Below are 25,494 nucleotides of genomic sequence, written 5' to 3' on the forward strand. Positions count from 1 at the left end.
TTGGTGGCACCTTTCATCAGCTTAGACCATCTACGTCTTTATCTAGACAGGGACAGCCTAGCTACAGTTGTCCGCACTCTGATAACCCCTGGTCCTCATTGCTGCAATGCATTATGTGTGGGGCTGCCCTTGAAATCATCCCAGAGACTTCAGCTGGTCCAAAACAGGCCAGCAAGATTGTTAACAGGGGCTGGCCAGCACGATCAGATTGGGCCAGTAGTTTTACCATCTGGACTGGCTGCCAGTCCATGTCTAGCCCCAATTCAAAGTGCTGGTATTAATATACAAATTTCTACATGGCTTGTGGCCAGGTTACCTCTGCCCAAAAATACCTGCATGGACCATCCTGTGGGACCCCCTACCAAAAAAATTCAGGTGCGTGGCTACTAAGAAGAGGCCTTTTCTACTGTGGCATCCCGGCTATGGAAAGCTTATCCAGCACCTACATTGTACACTTTCCGGCACCAAGAAGTACGTACTTTCCGAAGCATTTCCCCAGGAATTTTAGTTTCAGTCCATTTTAAATCCTGCACTATATTTATAACCTTTGTACTGCTGTTCATTTTGGAGGGCATTCACTCATAGGGTCACCATAAGACCGACAGGATTTGATTGTACAGAGCAGCAACAAACCGCTGGGGAACTTACTCTAGTTTTTACTTCTGTTTTATATGGTAGGTTTAAACATTTAATTTTTCTGTGATGTTTTATGCTTTTGATGTATTTAAATTATTGTGAACTGCCTTGAGATTTTCATGTATTGCATGGTAGAAATGTGATCAATAAAATGCAGGACAGGTTGAATACCCACCATCCAGTAAGAAGAACCACCCACTAACAGCATCTTAACCTTGTTTGGATTGCATTTCAGTTTGTTAGCCCACATCCAGTCTTCATTACAGCCAGGCACTAATCTCACACATCCACAGCTTCACCTGGTGAAGATGAAAAGCTAAAATAGGGCTTCATGTCATCAGCATACTTATAATAGGACACTCCAACTCACCAGATGATCATATTCAACAGTTTAATGCAGATGTTTTGTAGCATGGGTGGCAAAACCTTTATAAAATCCCCTACTAGAGAATCCTCATGCCCAAGAAATATTCCAGAAGCTCCACCTTCTGGAGTCAACCACCCAAGGAGGAACAAAACCAATGCAGTGCAATACCTCCCATTTCCATCTCAATCACCCCAGTTATGTACAGAAAATTATGAAAAATCACATATAGAAGAAACCCAAGCAAGTTCTTCCAAACCCCTCACCACTATTTATTTATTAATTAATTTATTTATTTATTTATTTATAGCATTTCTACCCCGTCCTTAACAGCATATCAGGACAACTTACAACAAAATCCAGCAAACAATAAATAAACAGAAAAAGTACAATCTACATAATGCAATAAAATTCTCTCTACATATATCTTCCTGGTCAAGCTCCCATACAAGATTCCGGTAGACTTTACTCTATGTACTTGCTGATATCAATGTTGCTTTTAATAAAACCATACTCTGCTTTGGACAATTCCCAGATTCCTGAAGAAGCTTCCACAAGCCAGATCATGAATATGGGTGACCACACGTATTGGATCCTCTTCTTGTCATTATGTGCCATCAAATCGCAACCCTATGAACAAATGCCCTGCAACATGTCAGTCCTGCTCACTTCTTAAAAACTCAAGACTGTGGCTTCCTTTACAAAATTGATTTCTCTCATATTGGTCTTCCTCATCTTTTTTGCCTGCAACTTTCCCTAGCATGATTGTCTTCTCCAGTGAGTCTTGCCTTCTCATGATGCACCCAAAGTACAACAGGTTCAGCTCCATCATTTCTGCTTCCATGGAAACTTCTGCCTTTGTCGATCTAGGACCCACTTGTTTGTCTTCCTGTCAGTGCAAGATATTCACAAAGCATTCCATTTATATCTTGCCTTTTTGCCTCTCCTGTTCATTCAAATGAACTGAGAGTGTGGATTGTTCAAATCCCATGCTTTCTGTGAAGTGGTGGGCCAGTTTTCAAAAATCTTTTCATTGAAGAATCTCTAAGTGTTAAAGGGCCCACAGTGGCTGCCCAGAAAAGTTTTAAAACAATTACCCCACATGATTTCAGCAGTAAACCAACCATGCCAAAATCAAATGGTAACAGCTTGTTCAGCCACATCACATTCACAGTGACAATGTTAGAGCAAAGAATAAAGCTGAGAGAGGATCCCTTAATCACAGCAAGAGTCTCACTGGATCCAAACTTTCTAAACAGAACAAAAGACATACATACAAACAAATCAACATTGAGTCTGCTATTAGCTGTGGTCTTTCTCCCTCACTTCAGGTGGGCTACCTGCCTTAAAAAAAGAGAAAGACCCAGCATTATTTATTTATTTGAAACATTTCTAGGTTACCCTCCAACTTTAAAGAAACCCAGGACAATTGTGCATAAAATTGCAACATTTATCCATTGCACTTATCAGTCTGTTCATGTCATTATTTTAATCAAACTTTTCCTTTTTAGAGTGCAGATTGAAGGGGGATTCTGGCAAACATCATAGGCACCAGTCAATCAGCACTATTTTCATTGAAAACTTGTGCAAAGTTAGTTTCTTTCAGAGCTTAGCCCTAGAAAGGAAAGATACATTTGGCCTGAGCAAGCTCCCAAATCAACCCTGCTGTTCTAAAAATGTTTCAACGACCTTCACCTTTAGTGAAAATAGGAAGTAGTCCATAGTTCAGAGACCCCAGCATTTCAGGTAGCAGAGCTGAGAAAGATCTTTTGCTTAACAGCTGTGTTCAAGACCTGTTGACAGCACTTGAGAGAAGGCGGGGGGCGGGGCGAGACAGTCTGTTGAAAATATCAGACACATTCTAAAGATGGATCAACTAAAGAGAGCCTATTTAACATTGAGCAGGGAGATCTTGAAGACAAGGCGCCCGTCAAATTTACAATATGTCGGGGCTTTGCTAAACCAGTCTCAAAAGTCCCTGTTTCTCCTCACCACCAGACTTCAAAAAGAACAACAAAGAGAGATTTTCTTCTCAGCAAAGAATGATTAGCATTTAACATTATTATCTACCAAGATGTGTCTGATTTACGCTGCTCGAGGCACTTCAGCCATTATGAACAGCTCCCCTTTTATTGTTCAGAGGGCTCAAGCCTGAGTCAGGCACGCCCAAGATAGTTTAAAAAAATCTGAAATAGAGCATATGGCTATAAAAATTCAAAGATAAAAATCTGTTTTACTTCCTTCTCCTCATGGAAAACACAACCAAATATACCCCCACAGAAGACGATATAATAGAGAAAGGGGAAAGGAGAGGCCTTTTGCATGGACAATATAATAAAAGAAAAGAAAATCCCTGCTTACTTCAAACAATGAGCCATCTCTTAACAACATCAACCACCAAAACAAGCCTGAAACAGGTTTGATTTTTAAACCCTTGCAGCTTGCCATTCTCTGATCTAGCTGATTTGCAGGCAAAAAATGAACGCTTGGTTTGCAGGTTCAGAAGGATTAATTTATAAAAGTATTTTAGTTGTTTTCCCAATGGTTGTTCAAGGTGATGTGCATAAACATGCACACAAATAAACAGGTTGAGGGGAAATCAATAAAATGAGTTCATAAGGTAATAATGACAGAACATAGCAAACTGAGCTGGTGGTAGAATTAACAGTAAATAAACTTTGGAAGAAATAGCATTACTTAATTTGGATATTCTTCAGGGAAAAAAGAAAGAAAGAAAGCCTTTTACAAACCAGCAGGAGGCTTATAGAGGTGGTGCAAGGCAAATAGTTCTGGGAAGACTGCTCATGAAAATAGAGGAGGCCCTGTCCTGTGCATTAGCCAACTTTTCAAGGTGCCGGGAAATTCATATTGAATGTCCGTACACAAGAGCAGCAGCTGCAAAAATAAAACAATTCTCAGCCATACAAGCATTATAAGAAACAAACATGGAGTTGCAGCTGAAATTGTAGTCCCATATCGAATTCTTCTATCCATAGGTAAATTTTAGTTCAACTTACTGAGCATTTTGATTTCATGGTGCTGAGAATTTCTCTACCCAAGCTGAACTATTTAGCTGCTGCTGGCAGGATCAGCACCATGATGTGGCTTTCGACCAACACTTTCATGTGTAGCATTCCCGTTTTGTTGTGAGGTACAGGACAGCTTCTTAAATTGTCTCATGGTTGTCCCAAGGCCCTGAAAGATTGCCTGTCCTTGACTTAAATTACATATTACAGAAAAGATGGGGGGAACTCATGTTTCCAGGAACTGCCTTATTTATCTGATAACATTTAGTTCTGTCTGTGAGAAAAGGGTTATTGGGACATATATATAACTGGAAATACAAGACATTTATTATTTTCATTGCAACCATGCAAGCAATCAGGAACTAACAGATGACCATTAACTGGAACATGTTGAACCTCCATCAAAACATGGCCTTAAATGTAAAATAAATGTAAATGTTCAGCATCTACAGCTTCCCATGATGCTGTGTTGTTTATGTGTGCCCTCATGTGACTGTATATGGAAAAAAAGAGCTACAACTTTTTAGAAGAGCACTTGCTTTACAAATGGTCTCAAGCTCAAATTGTAGCATTTCCAAGGACTGTTGTCTGAACAGGATGAGCGACTGCCAGTCAAGGGAGACAATACTGAACTATATGAACCAATGGTGTGATTTGCTATAAGATGGCTTTCTACATTCCACAGCATTTTCTCTCAGCTGCTTCCTTTGCTGTTGCTCACTCACTGATTCATTAATTTTCTCTCCCATAAACAGGATATGACACCAGCATATTCTGGGGTTGGATGTAAAATTCACCCATGGCAGCTAGCATGAAGAGGCTTGTAACATGAACTCCAGAAAGCACTTTTGAAAGTTTCCAAAAATAGCGGAAAAACCAGCCCCCATGGGAAAAAAGCAAACAATTTTCTAAAATAGTCTAAAAAGACAGCACTGGATGCTATTTCAGTATAGCCCTAATAAACAGAGCCAGTTTATGAGAGATTTTAACCTTGATATACAACTGCTGTTATTTGTTCTTGTCAGGAATGCTCCTGTGACTAAATATCATAGGAGTTATGAGCAATCATAATAGCCACAGTGGTGCACGGAAGGTATTTATGGTATTCCTGACCTCACATCACTGAGGGAATCCACACTGTAATTGCAATGTTGTCATCCACTGAAGTAAACAAACACCCAAACTACTGCCCTGCCCCCATTAATGAACCCTCTCTGTATTACAGTCTCACAGGTTGGACACTATACAAACTGTAGGAAACAAACTCATTTGGATAGCAGGAGTCTGACTTGCCTGCAGTGTATTATTTAAACGGTAGATTACAATCCACAAATCAACAGCCATCTTGAAAATGGTGCCCATTAAAAACGATTGTTCAGATTTATGAGAAAAAGGAGGTCTGTGTCATCTGTTTGGTTGCATGTGAAATGGACAATGTAGCAGAAGTTGCCTGTTTTTAATTTTTTCTTTTCTTCTATGGGCTGTGATGTTTTATTGAAGACTCATACAAAAGGGGAAAAATTAAAACCAGGCAGCTCTAACTATAAATTTCATATGCAGTCCAGCAGCCCTAAGAAAAAGCAAATAGCACCCCATGTGTGTGCTTGCACACACACACACACTCCTGTCATTAGCTATTGAGCTATCATTTGCGAATTGTATAAAATCACAAATAGAATGTGTTATGTGTCTATCTTCACTGATTTTAAAAGATAGGAATCTTGATTCAGGGATTGGAGGCAAAGCCCTATGACGAAAGACTGAGAGAACTAGGTGTGTTCAGCCTCAAGAAGAGAAGACTGAGGGGTGACATGATAGCACTCTATAAGTACCTGAAAGGCTGCCACAAAGAGGAAGGACAAGATGTCTTCTCTTTCATTCCAGAGTGCAGGACATGGAATAACAGGCTTAAGTTAAAAGAACATTTTTAGACTCGACACCAGGAAAAATTCCTCACAATGGAACCTGTTACCTGGGGAAGTTGTGGTCTCTCCCTTGCTAGAGACATTTAAAAAAATCTCTGGACAGTCAACTGAATGGGATGGTTTAATTTACTGTCCTACAGTAGCAGAGGCTGGAGCTGGTGACCTTCTATCTCCTTCCAGCTCTACTATTCTATGATTCTATCACTAATATAGTTTTGGTTTAACACAGTATATCCAGCAATAATTACACAATTTATGATATTTAATGCATACTAAGGCTGCAATCATAAACTCACCACAGAATAAATCCAACACAGAGACATATTTCTGATAAATATGCTTAGGATTGTGCTGCATGCCTTCAGCCCTGTTAGATTAGTGTTATGACTGGATATATCATAACGATTGTGCACTTTTTGATAAAAACAACAAATTAGGCTTAGAGATAGACTAATATATTATGACGAACAGATCTTGATATTAGAATGCCACAGATTTTTCGCTGATAGACATGGAAGTCATCTTGTTGACCAAATGGTCCATGTCCTGATGTACATATTCCCAGGATACACAACAAGGAAAGTTAGCTTTTAAAATATGTATTCTCTAGAATAACTGGCTGCCAACAAATTGTTCCAGATGGTGCACCTGTGCAGTCCTCTGTTGGCCCTTTTATACATTGATCATGAAAGGGTTATGCATAACACACTTAATACTTTCTAATAGGTTACAGAAGTAAAAAGTTACAATGGCATGATCTATCCTGCCTGCATACCAAAGCAGAAAGAAGATGCTGGGAAGGAGGGGAGGAGGATGGGGTGGGTTGGTGTGAATTGCCCTTTGTTTGTGCTGCTGTTATCTATCAAGAGTCAACTGGCCCTCTTTGAAATGGCGCCTGGTTAAGTTTAGCTACATTTCAAGGATACACACATGCTGATTTCTAGAAAAGAGGGTGTTTTTCTGGCCTAGCTATGTGTCAGTGATTCTATGTTTTTACCAATGAAAGTTATATCTATAGATCTGTTCAATATCACAAAAATGTTGACAAAGGTTCCTTTTGGGGGGAAAAAGCACTCAAAACTGGACTCAATGAGACTGAAATTACTGGGCACAATAGCAGCAGACCAAGCAGGCAAACTGGTTTATGGTGAGGTACATTGTCATTTTTATTTAAACTGTATTTTTTCTAAATCTGCAGTTTGCATATAAATTAATAGATGGAAAATTTACATAAATCTGTTCTCTTCTTTGGCAATTCATTTACTTTTTTGGTGATTACAAATTGCCACCCTGCCTGCAATCCTATATACCAGCAAGCACACTTAGGTCAGAGTGAACTCCATTTAATTCATTGGGATGTACTTCTGAGTAAGATCACACTGCAGAATTATTTAGGGTGTAAGCCTATGTATATTTAGACGTAAGCCAGAAGTCCTACAACTCCCAGCATTCCCAGTCTATTGGGGCATGCTGGGAGTTGTAGGACTTTTTCTTGTCTAAAACATACAAAGGATTGCAGCTTTAAAAGGTGCTTTTTAGGGCTTTGCCTCACACAGGGAGCTGCAAAAAGAAATAAGACAAGCTGGATTCGTATCCTGGCTTCCCTATCTTAGTCTTTCTCTGCCCTCCATTTTGTACTGCCCGTAGCCTTCCCCGCCTCCCTCAGAACATGCTGCCGCGGACAAGTGTCCTGGCTTCGCGTTTCTGACACTAACGGAGGTGGTTTGTCCCTAGCGGCGCCCACTCCCGGTAGCAGCTGTTCGCACCGTCATGGCGGCGGTGTTGCTGCTTCGGGAGATTTCAATGACAACGGCTTTGGCGAGACCCCTTGCACGCGGGGGAGGAGCGAGAGCGGCTGTTGCCACCGCCGGCTTTGGAACCAGGTATGCAAGTGAAGCGGACAGGTGGACGATTGAGCACCTGGCGGCCCGTTAGCCATTGGTCCAGGGATGGGCTTGGGACTAGAACGAGCAGCAGGGTGTGGGCGGGCGGGAAGCTAGGCCGATATACAGAGGAGTGCCCTGGGTTTAGGGTTTCTCTCGGTCCGTTCCCGGTGATGCCTGCGCCTGCATGTGTGGGGGAGGCAGCTGAGGGCTTCCTTGTCCCAATGGTGGTGGGGGGGGGGGGCAAAACTCCCCTTCCTCTGGGACCATGGGAAGGGGAAATATCCACTGAGGAGAGAGAGCACTCTTGCTCTTCTCCTCCCCTTTTCCTCCTCTTCCTGTCTCCGATATTTTGATTCAGTTGTGTACCCAGCTTGGGATACATCGAACTATAAAGCTATAAACATGCATCGAGTGTAGGAGCTACTGCGTCTTCATTCCAATAACATCGATCCTGTGGCACCTTAAAAATGAAACTATTTGTTGTGCTAGAAATCTTCGTGAACAAATCTGTCAGCTTCATGAAACATTTCCCTTTAGGTGGCAGAAACATATGCAAATAGTAAAGGCTTGTCAGTTGTGGGGTCAGAGGGCCCTGAGGCACAAGAGGTAGTAATAGGTGACATTCTAGGCAGAGCCGGAAAATTTGCAAGATTAGAACAAAGTAGCCTAATCACACTTTTTTCCCTGCTAAATTAAGCTGGGTAAAACTTCTGTAGAAGGAATGCTACTGTTTCTAAACCTATTATTTCCTTTGGATAGTAGTTATTTCTTTGTTGAAGCCAGTTATATACAGATTGTTGTTTAAATTTAATTGTATGTCCACTTCTCAAAACTTTCCATACTTGCAGATCACATTTCTCTCCTTAGATTCTATATGTTAGAAAATAGTGTATATTGTAAATATATTGAGATACTTTGTTGTTGCTAGTGTAAGTGAAGCCTATAAGTCACTTCCGTAGAAATAACAGGAAACTTACAGTAGTCTCTTCTATTTGTAGGGATGGAGGGTACATAAGAAGTAAGACATTCAGAAACATTGGAGTGGAATTAATATAGCTTCAATCTATGTTTAATCTTTGTAAAGCACCCATTTTCTTTTAAGGTACATGTACTATTTTTTATAGCATGGATAACAGTAAGGGACTATAACTTCTGAATGTCAAATACCATTTGATAACAAACTCTGGGAGTATAAAGCTGAATACAGTTACAGTATTTTAACTGTATGGCTGTATAACATATTCTATTTTCCTCAATTTGAGTAGCCTTTTTATTACATATAAGTAATTCCATTAGGTAAATCATGATTGCTGGTTTAGTGGAGATTAATTTGAAATACAATGTATTTTATAATATTGAGACTTCATAGTTGCTTATGCTCAGAACTCACATGTGTAACTACTTAGATCCAAAGAATGTAATGCCCTCACTTACTTCAGAATGAGCTGTGCCATGTGGTACAAAGCAAAATTTAAAAAGCCAGCATTAGCAACTAAATGAAAGGAAGGGATGAACTATAGAGATTGTCATACAAACTCCAAATACAGAAGAAAATGCCAGCTATTTTGTATCCTGATAACAATTTCCCCACAACTCACATGCTTGACCCACCTGATTTTTTTTTTTTTGCACTATATATTATATAAATATAAACTGAAAGTATGCAGTGCAATGAATGGCTTAGGGGCCAGCTACCTGATACACCTCCTCCCATATGAGCCTGCCTGTCCCTTAAGATCAGGTCAGGAGGCTCTTCTGCAAGTGCCATCCCTCAAAGAGGTGAGAGGGATGGCAAATGGAAGAAGGGCCTTTTTGGTGGCTGCTGCCTGCCTTTGGAAGAGTCTCCCTAGGGATGTCTGCCTGGTGCCATTTCTATTATTGTTTCAGTGCCAGGAAAAATATTTTCAATAACTTTTTAAATAATTGATCCTGCCCTCCCATTCAGTGTCTCTATGTTATTATTATAAGGTTTTAAAATTTTGATTATGGTGTATTTTATTGTTTGTCTATTTTGTATATATTTATACTTTTTATTGAAAACCACCTTGCTACCATTGGGTAGTAGGCAACTTATAAATAGAAATAAACAAACACACATGTAGGGTGTATGTGGTTTATGATAGGTCACTGCCCATTTGTTTCTGTTGATAACTGTTGCTGTTATGTGCCATCAAGTCATTTCCAACTTGTGGTGACCCTGTGAATGAAAGTCCTCCATAATATCCTATCCATAACAGCCCTGCTCAACTCTTGTAAACTCAAGTTTGCTGCTTCCTTTATGAAGTCAGTCCATTTCATATTTGGTCTAACTTTTCTTCTGTCTTTGTAGCTAGGCCCGATTAAACCCATTGATTTAAAAACAACAAAGAGTCTTACAGCATCTTAAAGACTAAGACATTTATTCTGGCTCTTGCTTTTCTCCTGTGTTGCTCCAAAGTAAAGAATTGTTTCTTCATGAACTACAATCAGCTCCCACTTTTTTGGCTCTCTAGAAAGGGTATAAAGATGCATTTTTTCAAGTTAGCCTTTCAAAATAGATACTTTTAATGTTTTTCCTGTTTGACTGTTTTAAAAATTTATTGTTTTGAAATGCTGTACACTGCCTTGATGGACTTTTAGGAGATAAGGTAGTATTCATGTTTGTTATAAACTATGTTCATGTTTTTAGATTTAACTATGAGATGGTTATTGTCCACACATGTTTACTCTAAAATAATTGTGTTAGTTTTCAGGGTGCCATAAGACTCTTTGCAGACTTTGAGGTACACTAACCATCCCAAACTTTTCTTAGCTATACCTGCCCATTATACTTGGTACAGAAATCAGTATTACAAAACTCTGTGTAAGATTCAGATCCATATGCCACTATTAAACAAACTAGAAGGAGTAAATTATATAAGAAATATTTCTGATAGAAAAAGAGAAAGTTCAATGGCACTTCAAAGGTCATTCAGGCAGCTATATTTTTGTTAGCTTGAGGCCTCAATAAGCCTAAATGGCTACTCTTGCTGTAGCACTAAAAAAACGGGTGCAACCTAATTGGTGCTGACAGAATTATTTAAAAATGCCAATGTGATTGTTCTAGCTTCAGTTTTTGTCTACTTTAGTTACATTAAGAGCTGTCAATATAGCTACCTCACACCATTATTCTTTTTAAACGTATTCACATGAATGCTGATGGATTGATGTGGCCCTTTTACCCCAAGGATCCAGTTGGAGTAAAAGCCCAAACTATTTATTGCCCCAAGTGGATACATTAATATGATCCAAGGATACTTTATAAAGTTATGCAAGGTACTTGATTGCATTTATCGAGTGTTTCCCATATAGCAGAACATCCCATGATTTCCCACCCAGTTCACACAATGCTTTAGGGTGCTCCTAAAACTATTACCAATGATGCTTTAGGGTGCTCCTAAAGCTATTACCAATTTAGGCAATAGATTAGGTTGTTTGTTTAGTCTTTGATTTTGATTAGCTGAATGCTCCCAGTTTAGCAATCTGAGTAGTGGAAAATTAGCACACATAATAAGTGATAAGCTCCTTTTAATGAGAGTGACTAGTGGAGAGTTTTGTAAAATGATAATATAAGTGCTATGATTATAGTGAATCTTTGATTCTTGGCTATTATATATCCAATTTGTTGTTGAATTCAGATAATCAATTGCAAGATTTGTTTAATTTTAATCCTAGGTTCATGATTCTCTGTTGTGCTTCTGACAACTACATATTCTCTAAAAGACAATCAATCTACTTTGAAAGATCTATTACTTAACCAGCCATTATGTTTTTTCAGGAATTTCAAGAATGTTATTCATTACAAAGCACATATTTGATTGGCAGTGTGAGAAACCTCAGTTCTCTTAGGTCATTCTTTGCAACCAAAGAGAACTGGCAATTTCAAACAGTCTTTGAACTTTGTTCTTCAGTCAGTATAATTGTTGGCAATGCAGTTTTTTCACAAATTAACAGTCAGCTTTTCAGGCTTTAAATTCTTTAGTTTAGATAAAACAGAAAATAATTTATTTTTGTTCTGTAAACTAGTTTACCAACTTGTGTGATTCATAAAATGCAGTTCATATACTGTCATTTTAGGAATGTAATAACTAGTTTCAATTACCCTTATTATACAGTTCATTTTATTTCTTTATGACAAAATAAACTTCTAGTAACTGTATTTTTCACTTGCAAGCCTACAGCCAGTTTTGTGCTTGTTTTGGAAATGGACAACCATTGGAGAGGGATGGTTTAACTTGGACTCCTGCACTGAACAGAGGTTGGAACTTATGGTCCTATGTCCCTTCCAGCTCTACTCTATGATTCTTTGATTCAGGTTCAGCTATCTGAGATTCATGTTTTTTTACCATGATTTTTCTCCCCTCTATCTATGGAATCTTTCAAAATAGAGCTTTCTTCCACATGCATGTGGATCTCCATGCCTCGAACTCTATAAAATTTTTTCTCTTTAAATTGTAGCCACAGAGGAGAGACTTGGATATGGGGAACACAGTTAACTCTTTGCCCTGGCTCCAATTACCTAACTTAATTCTACTCGAGATATGCTATTTACTTCAAATTACAAATGTAATTTCACACTTACTTCGCTACTAAAGAATCAAGTTGTAGTCCATTCTGTTTCATCCACATTCAGTGCTACAACTCTCAAATGCTGGTTTTGATATATCATGTTTTAGATTTAGGTAGACCAAAAGTGACTCCATAAAGAATAATTCTCCATCCTGAAAGTTCAGATAGTTTTGTTTGACTATATTAGGTTGTATTTTCATGAACTCTGAATTGAGCTTTTAATAGAGAATTATTACATCCAGAGATCCATTGAACTGAATCAACTCCTTGCACAGTTGATACTGTAAAACTTAAGATGAATCTGCAAAACTAGGTAATTTGTCTTTCTGTGGACATTCATTTATCTTCATCATATAGCACAGCTAAATTCACTCCCCTATTGTCGATGCTGACGAACAGCTAGGTGATACCTTAGATAGACTTTATCCGGAAGAACAGTTGCTCTGTCTTCAGGTGCTTCTAGATATTTATAGAAGTACTTTCTTCCATTAAGGATACAGTCTTATGGAGGAGGCCTCCGTACTCGTCCAGTGCAGAGCATGAGGAGAAGCAAAGGCGACATAAACCTTCCCACTCTACATTTTTGCTAGCCACCACTTTTCAGCTGCCTACTGATGGAATTTGAGAGGATAAGGAAAGAGACTGGAATAGGTTATCCGGTCTCTTCAGTCTTCTTCCTTCCAGGGTTGGTTACCTCAGAGAGCAGCGAGTGCAGTTCTTTCCATACTGGCTGTGAGGGGATGAGGGGGCAGAGCTTTGATTTCCAGCTCTGAGGTCAGTGCTCTGTCTCCAGCCTTGGAGCTGGAAATCTAAACCATCTGATGGCCACTCAGACATTGTTGTCCATGCACCATAAGATAGTTTCCTCCACTAGCTTATATTTAATTTACTATTTCTATAGATGGTAATGGGGGGAAATATCCAGCAATATCATTCCACTACACAAATTACATTGCACTAGCAATAGATATCTTGTGCGATTTCAGAAATGTCAGTTTACATGATGGCTATTCTGGAAAATCCATTGTGCATGATGCCAATTTGTTTGATTCTTCCCTGGAAGTCAAGTTGGAAAATTGAAGTAAAACTTCATGTGCAGGATTTCATGGTAAGTATGTATCATGATGACTGTTTGGAATGCAGTGATTTGAAATGCAAATATAGGAGCCAGGAATCATGTAACAAACTAGAATAGCATTTAAAATGTATTAGGATATAAAATGTGAGAACATTTTAGTAGATTCCATCTAACTTGAAGTGTCTGATCCTGCCTAATCTTGGAAGCTAAGCAGTGTCAGGTCTGATTGGAATCTGGATGGGAGAGTTGCGTTGATAAGGCACTTGGACCTGATAGCTTGCTAGGCCCCTTCCAACTGTATGCTTCTATGTGGGCAAGAGATGGGTGAGGCTGCAGTCCTTAACTAAGTATATTTGGCTTGTTTACTACTGGGAGAAAGGCAGATTGAATCCCACATATTTATGATGTGTGAAACTTACCTTTAAATATGTGTAATATTTTAATTTAGATAAGTATCTTCCTTTTTGGCATATTTGATTTCCTCACACTTTACACGTATACATATCAGTGGTTTGCTTAACAAGTACTCATTAACAGTGTTGTTTATTATACATTTAACCACGCAGTAACAGAAGTGTTAAGAATGGTATGAAATTAAGTGATTTATTAATGTTCATAGCTGGGGTCACCTTATTAGTGACAATTTATACACAAAAACAATATAGCTCTATATTTGCTGAACTCTTATAGAAAGCAAGGAAGCTTGTTAATGGTTAACAAGGTTTTGTTTATAGTTAGGATCAACCATAAATTAGGGATTTAAAAATCTTGTAACTGTTAATTTTTGAGGAAAGATAAAACTGTTCTGAAGCCATTTTGAAGCCATTTGTGTTGCCTTGATTTGGGGCCTAAGCAGTTGAAAAAACAGAACTATAACATATCACCTAGGAACAAATTGCCAATAGACTAAGAGTAAGGGAAGGTCTTTAGCACTATAGTTATTTATTATTTAATTATTTGGAAGTTTAGTGTACCTGAAGGTCTCTAGGTGGTTATAGGGAATTTTTAAAATATAACATACAAAAATCACAATAAAATGATGTTGATGATAACATAGAAGCAAGGGGCTAAGAACCATGCAGTGCATAATAACATTAAAATAATACCAGGAGTACAAAGAACTAAAATTCAAATCTTTAAAATGTTGGGAAAATAAGTTATTTACCTCTTGCTAAATGAGCATAGTATATTGACCAGATAGGCCTCTTATAAGAACTATGCTGGTTCAAACCAAGGGTCCATTGAGTCCAACATTCTGTTCACACACTGGCGAGCCAGCTTGCCACAGAAAATCCACAAGGTCATGAATATATCCTTCCACCCATGTTCCCTAGCAATTGGTATACATCTGATACTAAAGTTGCATGTAGTGATCAGCCATTGATAGCATCCTCCTCCATGAATGGCTCTGATTAAAAGGAAAAATAGAGATGGGCATTGTCCTCATACTAGCCACACTTCAGCAAACATCCTTGAATGAAATTTCCTAACAGTTTTACATAGATGTTGGAAAGCATGGAGGATAATACAGAGTCCTGAGGAACCCTGTAACACAACTGCTGTGAAACAGAACAATCCTCATGATAATGTGGCATCAGCTATCCAAGTTGTAGCAAAACTATGAGTACATAATGCTGTGGACCTGTATCCCAACATTAGAAAGCCTGTTCAGGATACCATGGTTGATGACATCAAAAGCTAACAAGTCCAAGAAAACCTGCGTGTTCCCACTTTCCCTCTCCCATCATGTGCCTTCTCACAGGATAGCTGACACATTTTCTGTTCCAAAATCAGGCCAAGTTGCAAGTGATCTGGGTAATCAGTTTAATCCGGAATGTCTACTGTTGAATAGTGACCACTGATTTGGGCATCAAAAGTGTACATGCCTTGCATGCAAAAGGTCCCAGATTCAAACTAGCATCTTCTGGTAAAGCTGGGAAAGTCCTTTGTTTGAAACGCTAAGAAGCGACTGCCATTGCACACAATATTGTGCTTGATGGACCAAAGATCAGGTTCTATATAAAACAGCTTCCTATAATCCTGTTGCATATTGCAGTATATTACTGAATTCAGGTTCTTCAGTTAAGAGTTTTATGATTTGAAACTTACCTCTATTTTCTATAAGTTTAGCTCGTGTAATTCTCAAGGCAGTAATATGTGTGTACCAGAACAGTCATATTAAAATGGAAAAATGTACCTGTTTTACAGTTTGGAGGCTACTTTAAAAAAGTAATATCTGAAATTTAGAAAATTCAGAATCCTCTTGGAACAGTAGAAGACGATAGCATTTTCCAAACACAGAGGCGGGTTTTGTAACATTAGCTTTTTCATTCCTTTCAGCTCTGGAATTAAACCCTTTGACTTTTGTACTACTTTGTGATAATAAAAGCACACTTGTTGGTTATTGTGGCTCTTGGTATGGTCTGAATATATTTGTGTGGGGAGACATTTGACATTTCAGAAAACACAGGCGAGGCAAAACTTAGGTCACCTGTGGTTTTTGCTAATTTGTAATCTTTCCACCCCCAGTCTTCTCCCTGTTCCCACTACTCAGCCCACAAATTCAGAATTCCAACCCTAGTCAGGAATTAAGAAGATGCTGCATGAGCATAATTATTGTTCTGCTAGATTTGTTTGCCTTCTTAAAGCAAAAGATTCTGCTGATGTAGCACTGGTTAGAACTAATGTTATTACCTATGTTGTCTGGTTTAGACAGCAATTCCTTGGCCTGTTTCCAGCAGATGACTTTGGGGGTGGGGGGTAAAACTGTTGCTGTATTATGCCTTTTTCATAACTAATTTTGGATTGGGAGGAGAGAGAGAGATCACTGTGCTATTTAAGGCATCTGATGCCAAAAAACATGAAGAATCATACTTTGACAAGCACCTGTACCATTCATTGTGATCAGCATAGGAAAGCTTAAATCTTTTTTTTTTTATTGGCAACATTCAAGCTAAATTGCTTAGGAGTTGTTTGTTTTCTTTAATAGTGTATTTAGTACCTAAAGGGTCATGAGTTCAATTTCTAAAGACAGGTGAACTTCTTGTAGTAATTGGCTTTGATATATGAAACCAAGTAGCTGCCTGACCTTTGGCTAGTAATGTTAAAACTAGTTTTATTTTGGTATTTATTTAGGCACCAGATGAGCAGCATCTCTTGAGTTTCCATGCCAATGTTGTTTTGTGAGACAAATATAGTGAATTCACCTGTCCATGTTTTGGATATATAAATGTCAGGTACCTATTTTCTCTAGTTAAATGAATGTCCCTATGAATATTAATTGTCGTTTTGGACATCTCAATGTTTTTAATACTGATTTTCTTTAAAGCAATGCAGAAAGCATCTTGTTTAGAGGAGACAAATTCACTATTTTAGGCATTTTAATGTAACATAATATAGAGCCAGTGTGGTGTAGTGGTTAAGAGCACAGGACTGGGACTCAGATGATCTGGGTTCGAGTCCCCGCTCAGCCATGGAGCCAACTGGGTGACTTTGGGCCAGTCACAGACTCTCAGCCCAACCTACCTCACAGGGTTGTTGTTGTGGGCAGAAGATGGAGGAGGAGATGTAAGCTGCCTTGAGCCCTTTGTAGGAAAAAGGCAGGATATAAATAGAAAAATAAATAAATAAATAAATAAATAAATTACTTGGGTGGTTACATGCCGTAAGCACAAATAGGGGGAAAAGGCCTCTAGGCAGAGAAGTGTCTATGTTGAAAAAGGGGTTTTCTAGCTAGCTTTTGCCCCATGTTAGTGTGCACCAAGGTACTAATGCAGATGTGGTCACATGGTCCCTAGTTTTGTGTGTGAGCTGCTGTAATCATTCCCTCCCCCCACACACACACACACACACACTTTTTTTTGGTGGCATATAAAAGGGAAACAATATGCCATCAGTGTCTGAGAATGTAATTCACAAATGGAAACTTCCTGCTCCTGCAAATACCTCCATAACACATGCCAGGCATGTCGTAGTTTGCCTGCATATTTTCTTCTCTTGAAATTATTTAATTCTGGAAAACTAAAGCATTCTTTGATAGTTAGCAATAAATTAACTTGGGGATGATTTAAAAACTGCCAGATAGGCAGGAAATATGTATATAAGAATAATGTCACAGAAACTTGTTGATCTTTAATCAAATAAATTGCATACATTTACGTAAGACACAGAATAATGCTTTCTGATTATAGCTTACTTAGATGTAAATCTAAGGATTTGTGTATCCTTAGAATCTACGGAATTTAAAATATTTAGGATTGAGCTGGTATCTGCATTTATTAATGGAGAAGGACACACAAGAAGAGATTGACTGATGTTCTTCCTTTCTGAATTTCAGTACTGATCAGCTGTGGATGGAGGTGAACATTATCAATCACATATGAAATACTCAGTCCTGTGGTTTAGGGATCATCTACTATACTAATTCCTGTCCTGTCTGGATTTACAGTCTATTTGTTAATCTATGACTTTTTGGAGTAGCTCTTTGATTTAGAGTAGAGTTGATGTAGCCTCATGGTAAAATGTGTAAATGTTAAGCGATAATATAGCGGAACTCAGAGTCATGTGAAAGGTTGGCTTCCAAATTAGTCATCCCTGCTCTTTGAGAACATTGGTCAAAAATGAATAGAACCCTTTCCATATGAACCTGAGAAGTGTTCCTAGTCCTTTCATTTTCCTTGGATTTACAAGTGGCAACTACTGCATTTTACCAGATGTACTTAGTTCACTACATATGGTCCTTTCTGGAGAAGATTGTGGCTGAACACTTATGAATTGGATTGCTGCAATATTTTCTTTCTGGGACAGCCTTTAAAAATGGTTACATAATTTCAGTGGTGGTGCCATACTATTTCCTGGTATTCTAAAGATTAGAGCATATATTTCCAACCTAATATTGTTTCCAGGCTTGATTTAAAGTTCTGACTTTGGCTTTTTGAATCTGTAAGGGGCTTAGGACCAATTCAGAAATCACTTGCTCTCAGATGAATCTCTCCAGCCTTTAAGAATGGCCTTCGAGGCCCTTTTCTCTGCCCCTTTTAAATATGAACTTCAAGGAAGAGTGGCAATGAAGAAAGAAACTTCCTGATGCCATCCTTATAGAACCAATTTCTGGTGGGAAATTATTTCCTCCTCTTTCATGTTTTGACAGACATTGAACATTTTTTAAAGGTAGCTTTAGTTAGTGATATTTGTGCAATTTTAGCACTGAATATTTTTGGATTAGAACTGGAGACCCTTTCAACATTCAAAAAACAAAAATGCATAATTCTCCACCTGTTCTCAGGACAATGCGCAGGCATTGTCTTTGCCTCTTTCCTCCTGGCTTCGTGAGGAGGATGCCTTGTCAGGTAGGGCTAAGTTGTTGCATTGGACTTTCAGAAAAATGACCATGTATCTGGGATTTAGCGAAGTTGTCAGTTACAGTGTGGCTTTCAGAAAATCTCTGTCCATTAACCTCCCTCAAGATGACATTATAAATTGCTATGGAAAAAAGAATAAATGTCTCACAGAACTTCCTCTCTTCAGACATCCAATATGATGTCTCATCTTTTTAAAGCACACTTCCGTCTTTGTTACATGCTAGTGTATCTCATTATAGGATTAGGGGAATCACAGATATAAGGTATCAAAATCCACTGAAAGGTCCAGTTAGATCCAAGGGGTTATATGTCCTACTTCAGTCTAAAAATGTCCAGCTCCAACCAAATTAACCTCTTCCCTATGTCCAAGGTGTGTAAACTGAACTAGAAGGAGACTATACCATACAGGAATAACTAGACAGCATAACTACTAAGTCACTCACATGCATTACAAATTAAATGTGGCTAATAATTAACAGGATTGTTAGAAAAGATAAAAGTTTGTTGTGGATTTCCTTATACATGGCATTTGGCCAAAATTCAATGAGATTAAAAATGCGTGCTTTGTAGGTCTATTCTTCATTGTCAATTCTCACATGAGATTTTTCATAATATTTTGATTATGGACTCATAGTGAGCTAGAACAAGATATGATAACAGCACATAACTGTAGTCTTGTCCTGCTACCATACTGCTCCCAGTTTTGCTGCCTTCAACGTTTAGCATTTGTTAATTGCTTCAGTGGAAAGGATAAAGAAGTTGTCAGTGATTTTTTATACTTAAGGCACCATACAGTTAGCCTGTCCTCCCTAAGAATGCGAGCAACTGCTGAGAAAGATGTGCACTCTTTTACAACCTGGATTTTGATTGCATTTTCAGTGGGCAATGAAATAGTGTCCCCAAAATTTTGTTTTCGCTTTGCTTTCCAAGGACAAGGAAGAATCCTTTCCAGGCAGGCAATTCCCCAATCTCAATTCATAATCTTTTCAGGGTCAGACTTTGAACGCAAGTATGTGTGTAAATTGTAGAATATTTCTTTTTCTCTACTTGTATTTTACAATATTTTGCATGATCTTTTTTACATCTTTACAATCTTTTTGGTGCCGGGCGAATACAGTCCTCTTCTTCGGACATGTTAATAATTGATGTTATACTTGGATATTATTTTTACTGTTTGTACCTTTAATATATTTTAACTTATTGATATCTGACCTCAGCTGCATATTTCTCTGTTTTATTGTAGGTTGTTTTTCTTATTTTATGAAATACTGTTATTTTATGTAATATTGTAATCAGCTTGCAAGGTCTTCAGACTAGTATAGTGGAATATAAGTTGAGTAAATAAATAATATTATTATAATTAATAACATAGGGCATCAACATAGCAGTGCTTTATTTTTGCCAGATTTTGCCTTCTGGACAGTTAATGGAGGTATTATAGCATTGCTTGTGAGACACTGTTGTTTCACTGTTCCATTCTTTTAACCCAACCTTGTAACAAAAGAAAGTGCCACCTGCCTGATAATCTCATTTTATTTGTGTTACACTGGAGCCATTCAAAAATGTTTTCTTAGATAACTTGAGTTCATAATGGCAAAGTATGGGAAACCTTTCAGTTCTAGTGACTGGAACTTTTTCAATAGCATTAAAATTATTTTTCTGTCAATCTTTCAAACATAAATGGGATGTTCTGTTCTTAGGAAGTTTGTCAGACTTGCTAAAATAAGAATTATGTACATTTAGATAGGGTGAATTCTAGTAATTAAGAATTGCCATCTTTGGGCCACTATGTAACACTAAATAAGTTAATCACCACAGTTGAAGGATTCATCTTTCAACCAGGAGTTTTCTGGTTTTAGCTTGCTGTTGGAAAGTTGTGGGATTTGGCTTTGGAGGGGAGAAGATGGACATACAGTCTTTCATACTGTATGAAGTTTCAATTTCAAGTTATATTCATGCTACATAACCAGCTTTCAGAAACTGTGATGCTGATGTGGTGTTGAGCTCTATATCACCAAGTGGGATACAGCACCTCAACTAAGAAGTTTATTTGCATTTCAAAATCCATATAGTTTGTGAATTATGCAAGTGTTTGAAGTACAATTCAAAGGGTCTGGCTTTTAAATTCCTTGTGTACTAGTTAGAGTGTTAGACTGGGGGCTCAGAATATCTGGGTTACCCACGAAGTTCACAGGGTAACTTTTAGCCAGGCAAGGACCCTTTGTCTAACCTACTTCGCCAAGTTGTTGTTATGAAGATAGTTTGTATGCCACCTTGGGTTCCTTACCTGAGAAAAAAGGAGGGATATAAATGCAATGTAATATTAGTACTGAAGTTGCCAGTCCAAAAGTTAGAACAGGATAAAAGTAAAAAGACAGCCACATTTACTGCTTTATTTTGCTTTTAAGGTAAATGGTTTAAAATAACTTGATAATAGATGGCCAACTTTTATTGTTTGGTAATATAGATGCCTAAAATAATAAAGATGTATGCCTTGTGGTGGGTGTTGTGTGTGTGTTTACACATGCAATATTTTTGAAATAATTTCTTCTCCTTTTAATAATTCTTCTCAATGTTAATTTGCTTCCTTTTATTTAAATGAAAATTTTTACCTGCCATTGAAGACAGTGGATTGGATCCAAGGAAATGTGAGAAGTAAATAGCCATCACTGCTGTTTTACAAAGGCTTGAACAAGACGGTACACAGTGATATAATAGGTTGATTTTATAACCGTTCTCGTGCTGCTGCCTGTGCAAGAGGTTACACAAATCCTTGTAGTAGTAGAACAGCTTCAGATTTAACTATATTTTCTTGTAGTGTTCTAATGCAAGATGTAAAATGGCCCTTGAATGTGTGGAAGTACAGTTTTTGGAACCAGCCAATTTGGGGGCTAGTTTACTGCTGGACCAAATATATTCTGAATTAATTTTGAGAGATAAATCTTTAGAAACTATTTCATTGTTCATTTTCAGAGAAACATGTGGATCAGAGGAATTTTGAACATGGTCTAGACATTAATTCAGAATATATCTTTTTTGCTAGTCTTAGGAGATTTCTTTCATTCACGAGCCTGCTGCTAAACTCCAGCACCACAGTCTGAATTGTTAAAAAAGGAAGTGAAAACTTTTTTAAAAAAGTTCTTATGCCATCATTTAGGTTCAGAGTTCCAGAAGCTTTGTATTTTTTCTGTCTATTCGTGACAAACCAGCTACTGTACTTTCATAGAGTAGTACAGTCCTTGCCACTGGCAGTCTCTGTGTGACAGAGAGCCTGTAGACTGACATAAAGTGCAGCCTGTTGTGAACTGCTAAGTGGGAGTCTGCCAAGAACTCAGCAGACAGAACTAATTGGGGGGTGGGGGAGAGGATTTTTGTGCCCTCATCTCTCTTCCATTTTTTTTAACAAGACGGATATTGTTAAAGTAACTTGTTTATGTAAGATTTGTCTGCCTCTATTTTCTCATTGCATGAATCATTTTTTAACTTCAAGTCTTGCACTGCAGGTCACTGAACACTTCCACATGGCGGCTGGCACAGGACCAAGCCCAAGACACACAACTTATCACAGTTGATGAAAAATTGGTAAGGGTTTTCTGCTGCATATGCTGTCTTGAGGGTTATTTTTGTGCCACAGGTATCAGTCCTCTACAGAGAAACAATGTAAGCATAGCTACCAAGTAAAAGGCCTTCCTCAAGGAAAATGAATTTGATGAATCATGAAGGACTTCAGGAAAAAATATCCTTAGACATGCAAGCGTTTCAGATGTGAAATTATTATCTTGATGTTGACTACATTGTGGATAGAAAGCAGTGGGAAGCATTTTTAATATGCAATAAATGTGCTATTTTGAAATCCAGATACTTTCCTGTTCAAGGAAGTTCTACATGACTTGCTTACACTTGCTAAAATTAACTGTTGGGTTATCTCATTTTAATGAAATACAATATAAAGAAACCATGTAAATTAATTGTCCACATACCCTGTTTTAAATATGCATGAAGGATTGCAATTAGAAATGACTGTGTGGCATTCTTTTGCTAATCATTACCACATTATAATTTTGGCAGTCTTTACATTCTAACATATTGCATCGTGTGGTCCATTACTAGTAGTGTGATGCAACCTGATATTTATGCTTACATTATACAATAGTCGGACTTTTTTTTTGGTAAAGCATCAAGACTCCTGGTGGCAATGCCATAATCTTCACTGACAATTATATCACATTTGAATTTTGGAGAAAAATGGTTATTAGTCCTAAGATTCACAGTTCATAGTTCATGTAGCATTGAGTTTTATATGAACATCTCTTTTAAAAACAAAATGCAGTGGCTGAAAAAGTATTTGCAGAAACTTGCAGTGATACCTTAATGAAACATGGAAGCTTTTTAAGGGGTATATCCAACCCCATGTATGTGCAGAATTGCATTTTGGAGGCAATTTTATTTTCCTTTCTGTTTACATTGTATGCATTGATTTTAACTAGTCTCACTGTGTGAGTTACCATGAGATTTTTTGTTACAAATCTGAAGGAATGTCTTCTTGCACATATACCTGCCCAACCCTTAAGATCATCTGCTGTGGTCCTTTTCTGGGAGCCCTTCTTAAAGGAGGCTAGATGAGTGGGTACTCAGAGAAGGGCCTTTTCAGTGGTAGTGCCCCAGCTATGGAATCGGCTTCCCAGAGAGGTATGCCTGGCACCAATCCTTTATTCATTTCAGTGCCAGGCCAAGACCCTTTTTATTTTCCCAGTATTTTGCCCAAAAATACTCCATATTTTATATATATTGTAGGTTATGTTTTATTCAAGTGCTGCTGTGGATTTTGCTGCTTTGTTTCATTTTTTTAATGTAAGCCATCTAGAGATCTTACCTGGATATAAGAGAGGATATAAATGTTTTAAACGCGCACACACAAATAAATTCTGTATATTCAGGATTATGGCCCTGTGCTAGAAAGAGAGACAGAGTTAGAGAATCAGTTAAAAATTCCTTGTTTTTAGTTATGCCAGTAAAATGTTTAAAAAGTTAATTTTTAAGATTGATTTCTTCATGTATGCTACCTACAAACATGGAGAGCAGTTCTTGCTGTAAACTCAGTTGGAGTGCTTAAGTTCTTAGGTGGGTACACACTTAAATTCAGTTCACTTTTCTGCATTTTTGTTAGTATAGCCAAAATTGTATATATAGGGCAACCAGCAGAAGTCAGATTCATGTAAAATGCAACCACTGTTAATCCTAAATACAGATGCTACAGACTTCTCAATTATTTTCAGATACTTTTCAGGGCTTTGCCCTTTGCAGCCAATACAGAAATAAGAACAAGAGGACATATAAAGATATATTAGAAGCAATTGAAAAGCTATTGTGTAATACAGATGCCAATTGTGATTGCAATAAAAGTCTGCATTGAAGAGGAAGGTCTTCAAAGCTTACCTAAATGCCTGTATTGATGGGACTAGGGAAGTCACAAGTAATAAATGGTTAGCAAGATCCACAGAGAATACAGTAACACTTGCACATTCCAGCCTAACAGTTCTTAAGAGTGGGCACTTGAAAATGACCCTTGAAGTAGATCTTAGTGTATGGGAAGGGTGATAATCCACATTGGCCTAAATAAATGAGAGCCAACGCAAGCGATGTAACCAGAGTTGTATTTTCTCCCTAGCAGCATCCAAGTAGTTGTATTCCATGCCAATTGCAGATTCTGGACTGGCCTCAAAGGCACTGTAGTATTCCATCTTGGAAATGACGAGTAATGAATAACCTAGGCCAGGTTCAGCTGCTCCAGTTAGAATTGCAGTTGGCACGAAAGCTGAAACTTGTAAAAATTAGTCATTATCTGCAATTCACTAGACAATGATTAGTCCATGAGTGCACCCAAGTTGTTGTAATCCCATCAAGGACTGGTTTCATACCACAGTGTGGTTTTGCACTCTTACCTTTCATGGTTTTAGATTTCAGTTTGTTCTCCCTTATCCATTCCAGTTTTAAATCGCAAGACTTTTTCAGGAGTTCTTTCCCTACATGGATTCTTAGGTGGGAAGTAGAGGTAGATCAACATGTTGTTGAAATGGAAGCACAAACCACCAGTTGACTTCTTCCAGTGGCTTCATATAAATGTTGAAAAGCATTTCAAAATAAAAAATAAAATAAAATGGACCCAGTGGCACCCATGAACCAAAAGCTACCAAGAGAGGACTAAAGCCATAATTACATTGTATCTCTTAAGCCTGGGAACATGGAAAGAGAACCATGATTGATATCAGATGTGATAGTTACTAGTCCCTGTGAGAGTTACTAACCAAGAGGTAACCATCCAGTCATCAGTGAAAGTAATCTAATAAGGCAACTAAGACAGTTTCTGTCCTGAACCCAAGTCAGAATCCAGACTATATCTAAGTTATCAGTTTCTTCAAAACTACTTGAGGTCAGAAGCCACCACCTTTCTTAACCTTACCAACAAATTTTAAAGTGGCTGATTTTGTTCCATTAGCAAATGGAAGCTATTTATTTATTTATTAAAACATTTATATGCCGCCCCATTCGCCGAAGCCTCGGGGCGGCTTACAACATAATAAAAATTACAATAGTAACAATATAAAATATAAAATAACAATATAAAATAAATA

The 25,494-nt window shown here is 37.9% G+C and overlaps 1 protein-coding gene across 1 annotated transcript in view; it reads left to right on the top strand.

Moving 5' to 3' along the window:
- Positions 1-7,680: 7,680 nt before the first annotated feature.
- The window catches only part of NDUFS4 (NADH:ubiquinone oxidoreductase subunit S4), a 53,736-nt gene continuing 35,922 nt past the window's right edge, over positions 7,681-25,494 (top strand). The window contains exons 1-2 of the mRNA XM_044446144.1: positions 7,681-7,834; positions 22,366-22,444. Coding sequence (XP_044302079.1) covers positions 7,722-7,834; positions 22,366-22,444 — 192 coding nt within the window. The 5' untranslated portion in view covers positions 7,681-7,721. The remainder of the gene's footprint in view (positions 7,835-22,365; positions 22,445-25,494) is intronic.

This window comes from Varanus komodoensis, unplaced genomic scaffold (genome assembly GCF_004798865.1).
Source record: "Varanus komodoensis strain SLA01 unplaced genomic scaffold, ASM479886v1 scaffold5, whole genome shotgun sequence".
Classification (NCBI taxonomy): Eukaryota; Metazoa; Chordata; class Lepidosauria; order Squamata; family Varanidae; genus Varanus; species Varanus komodoensis.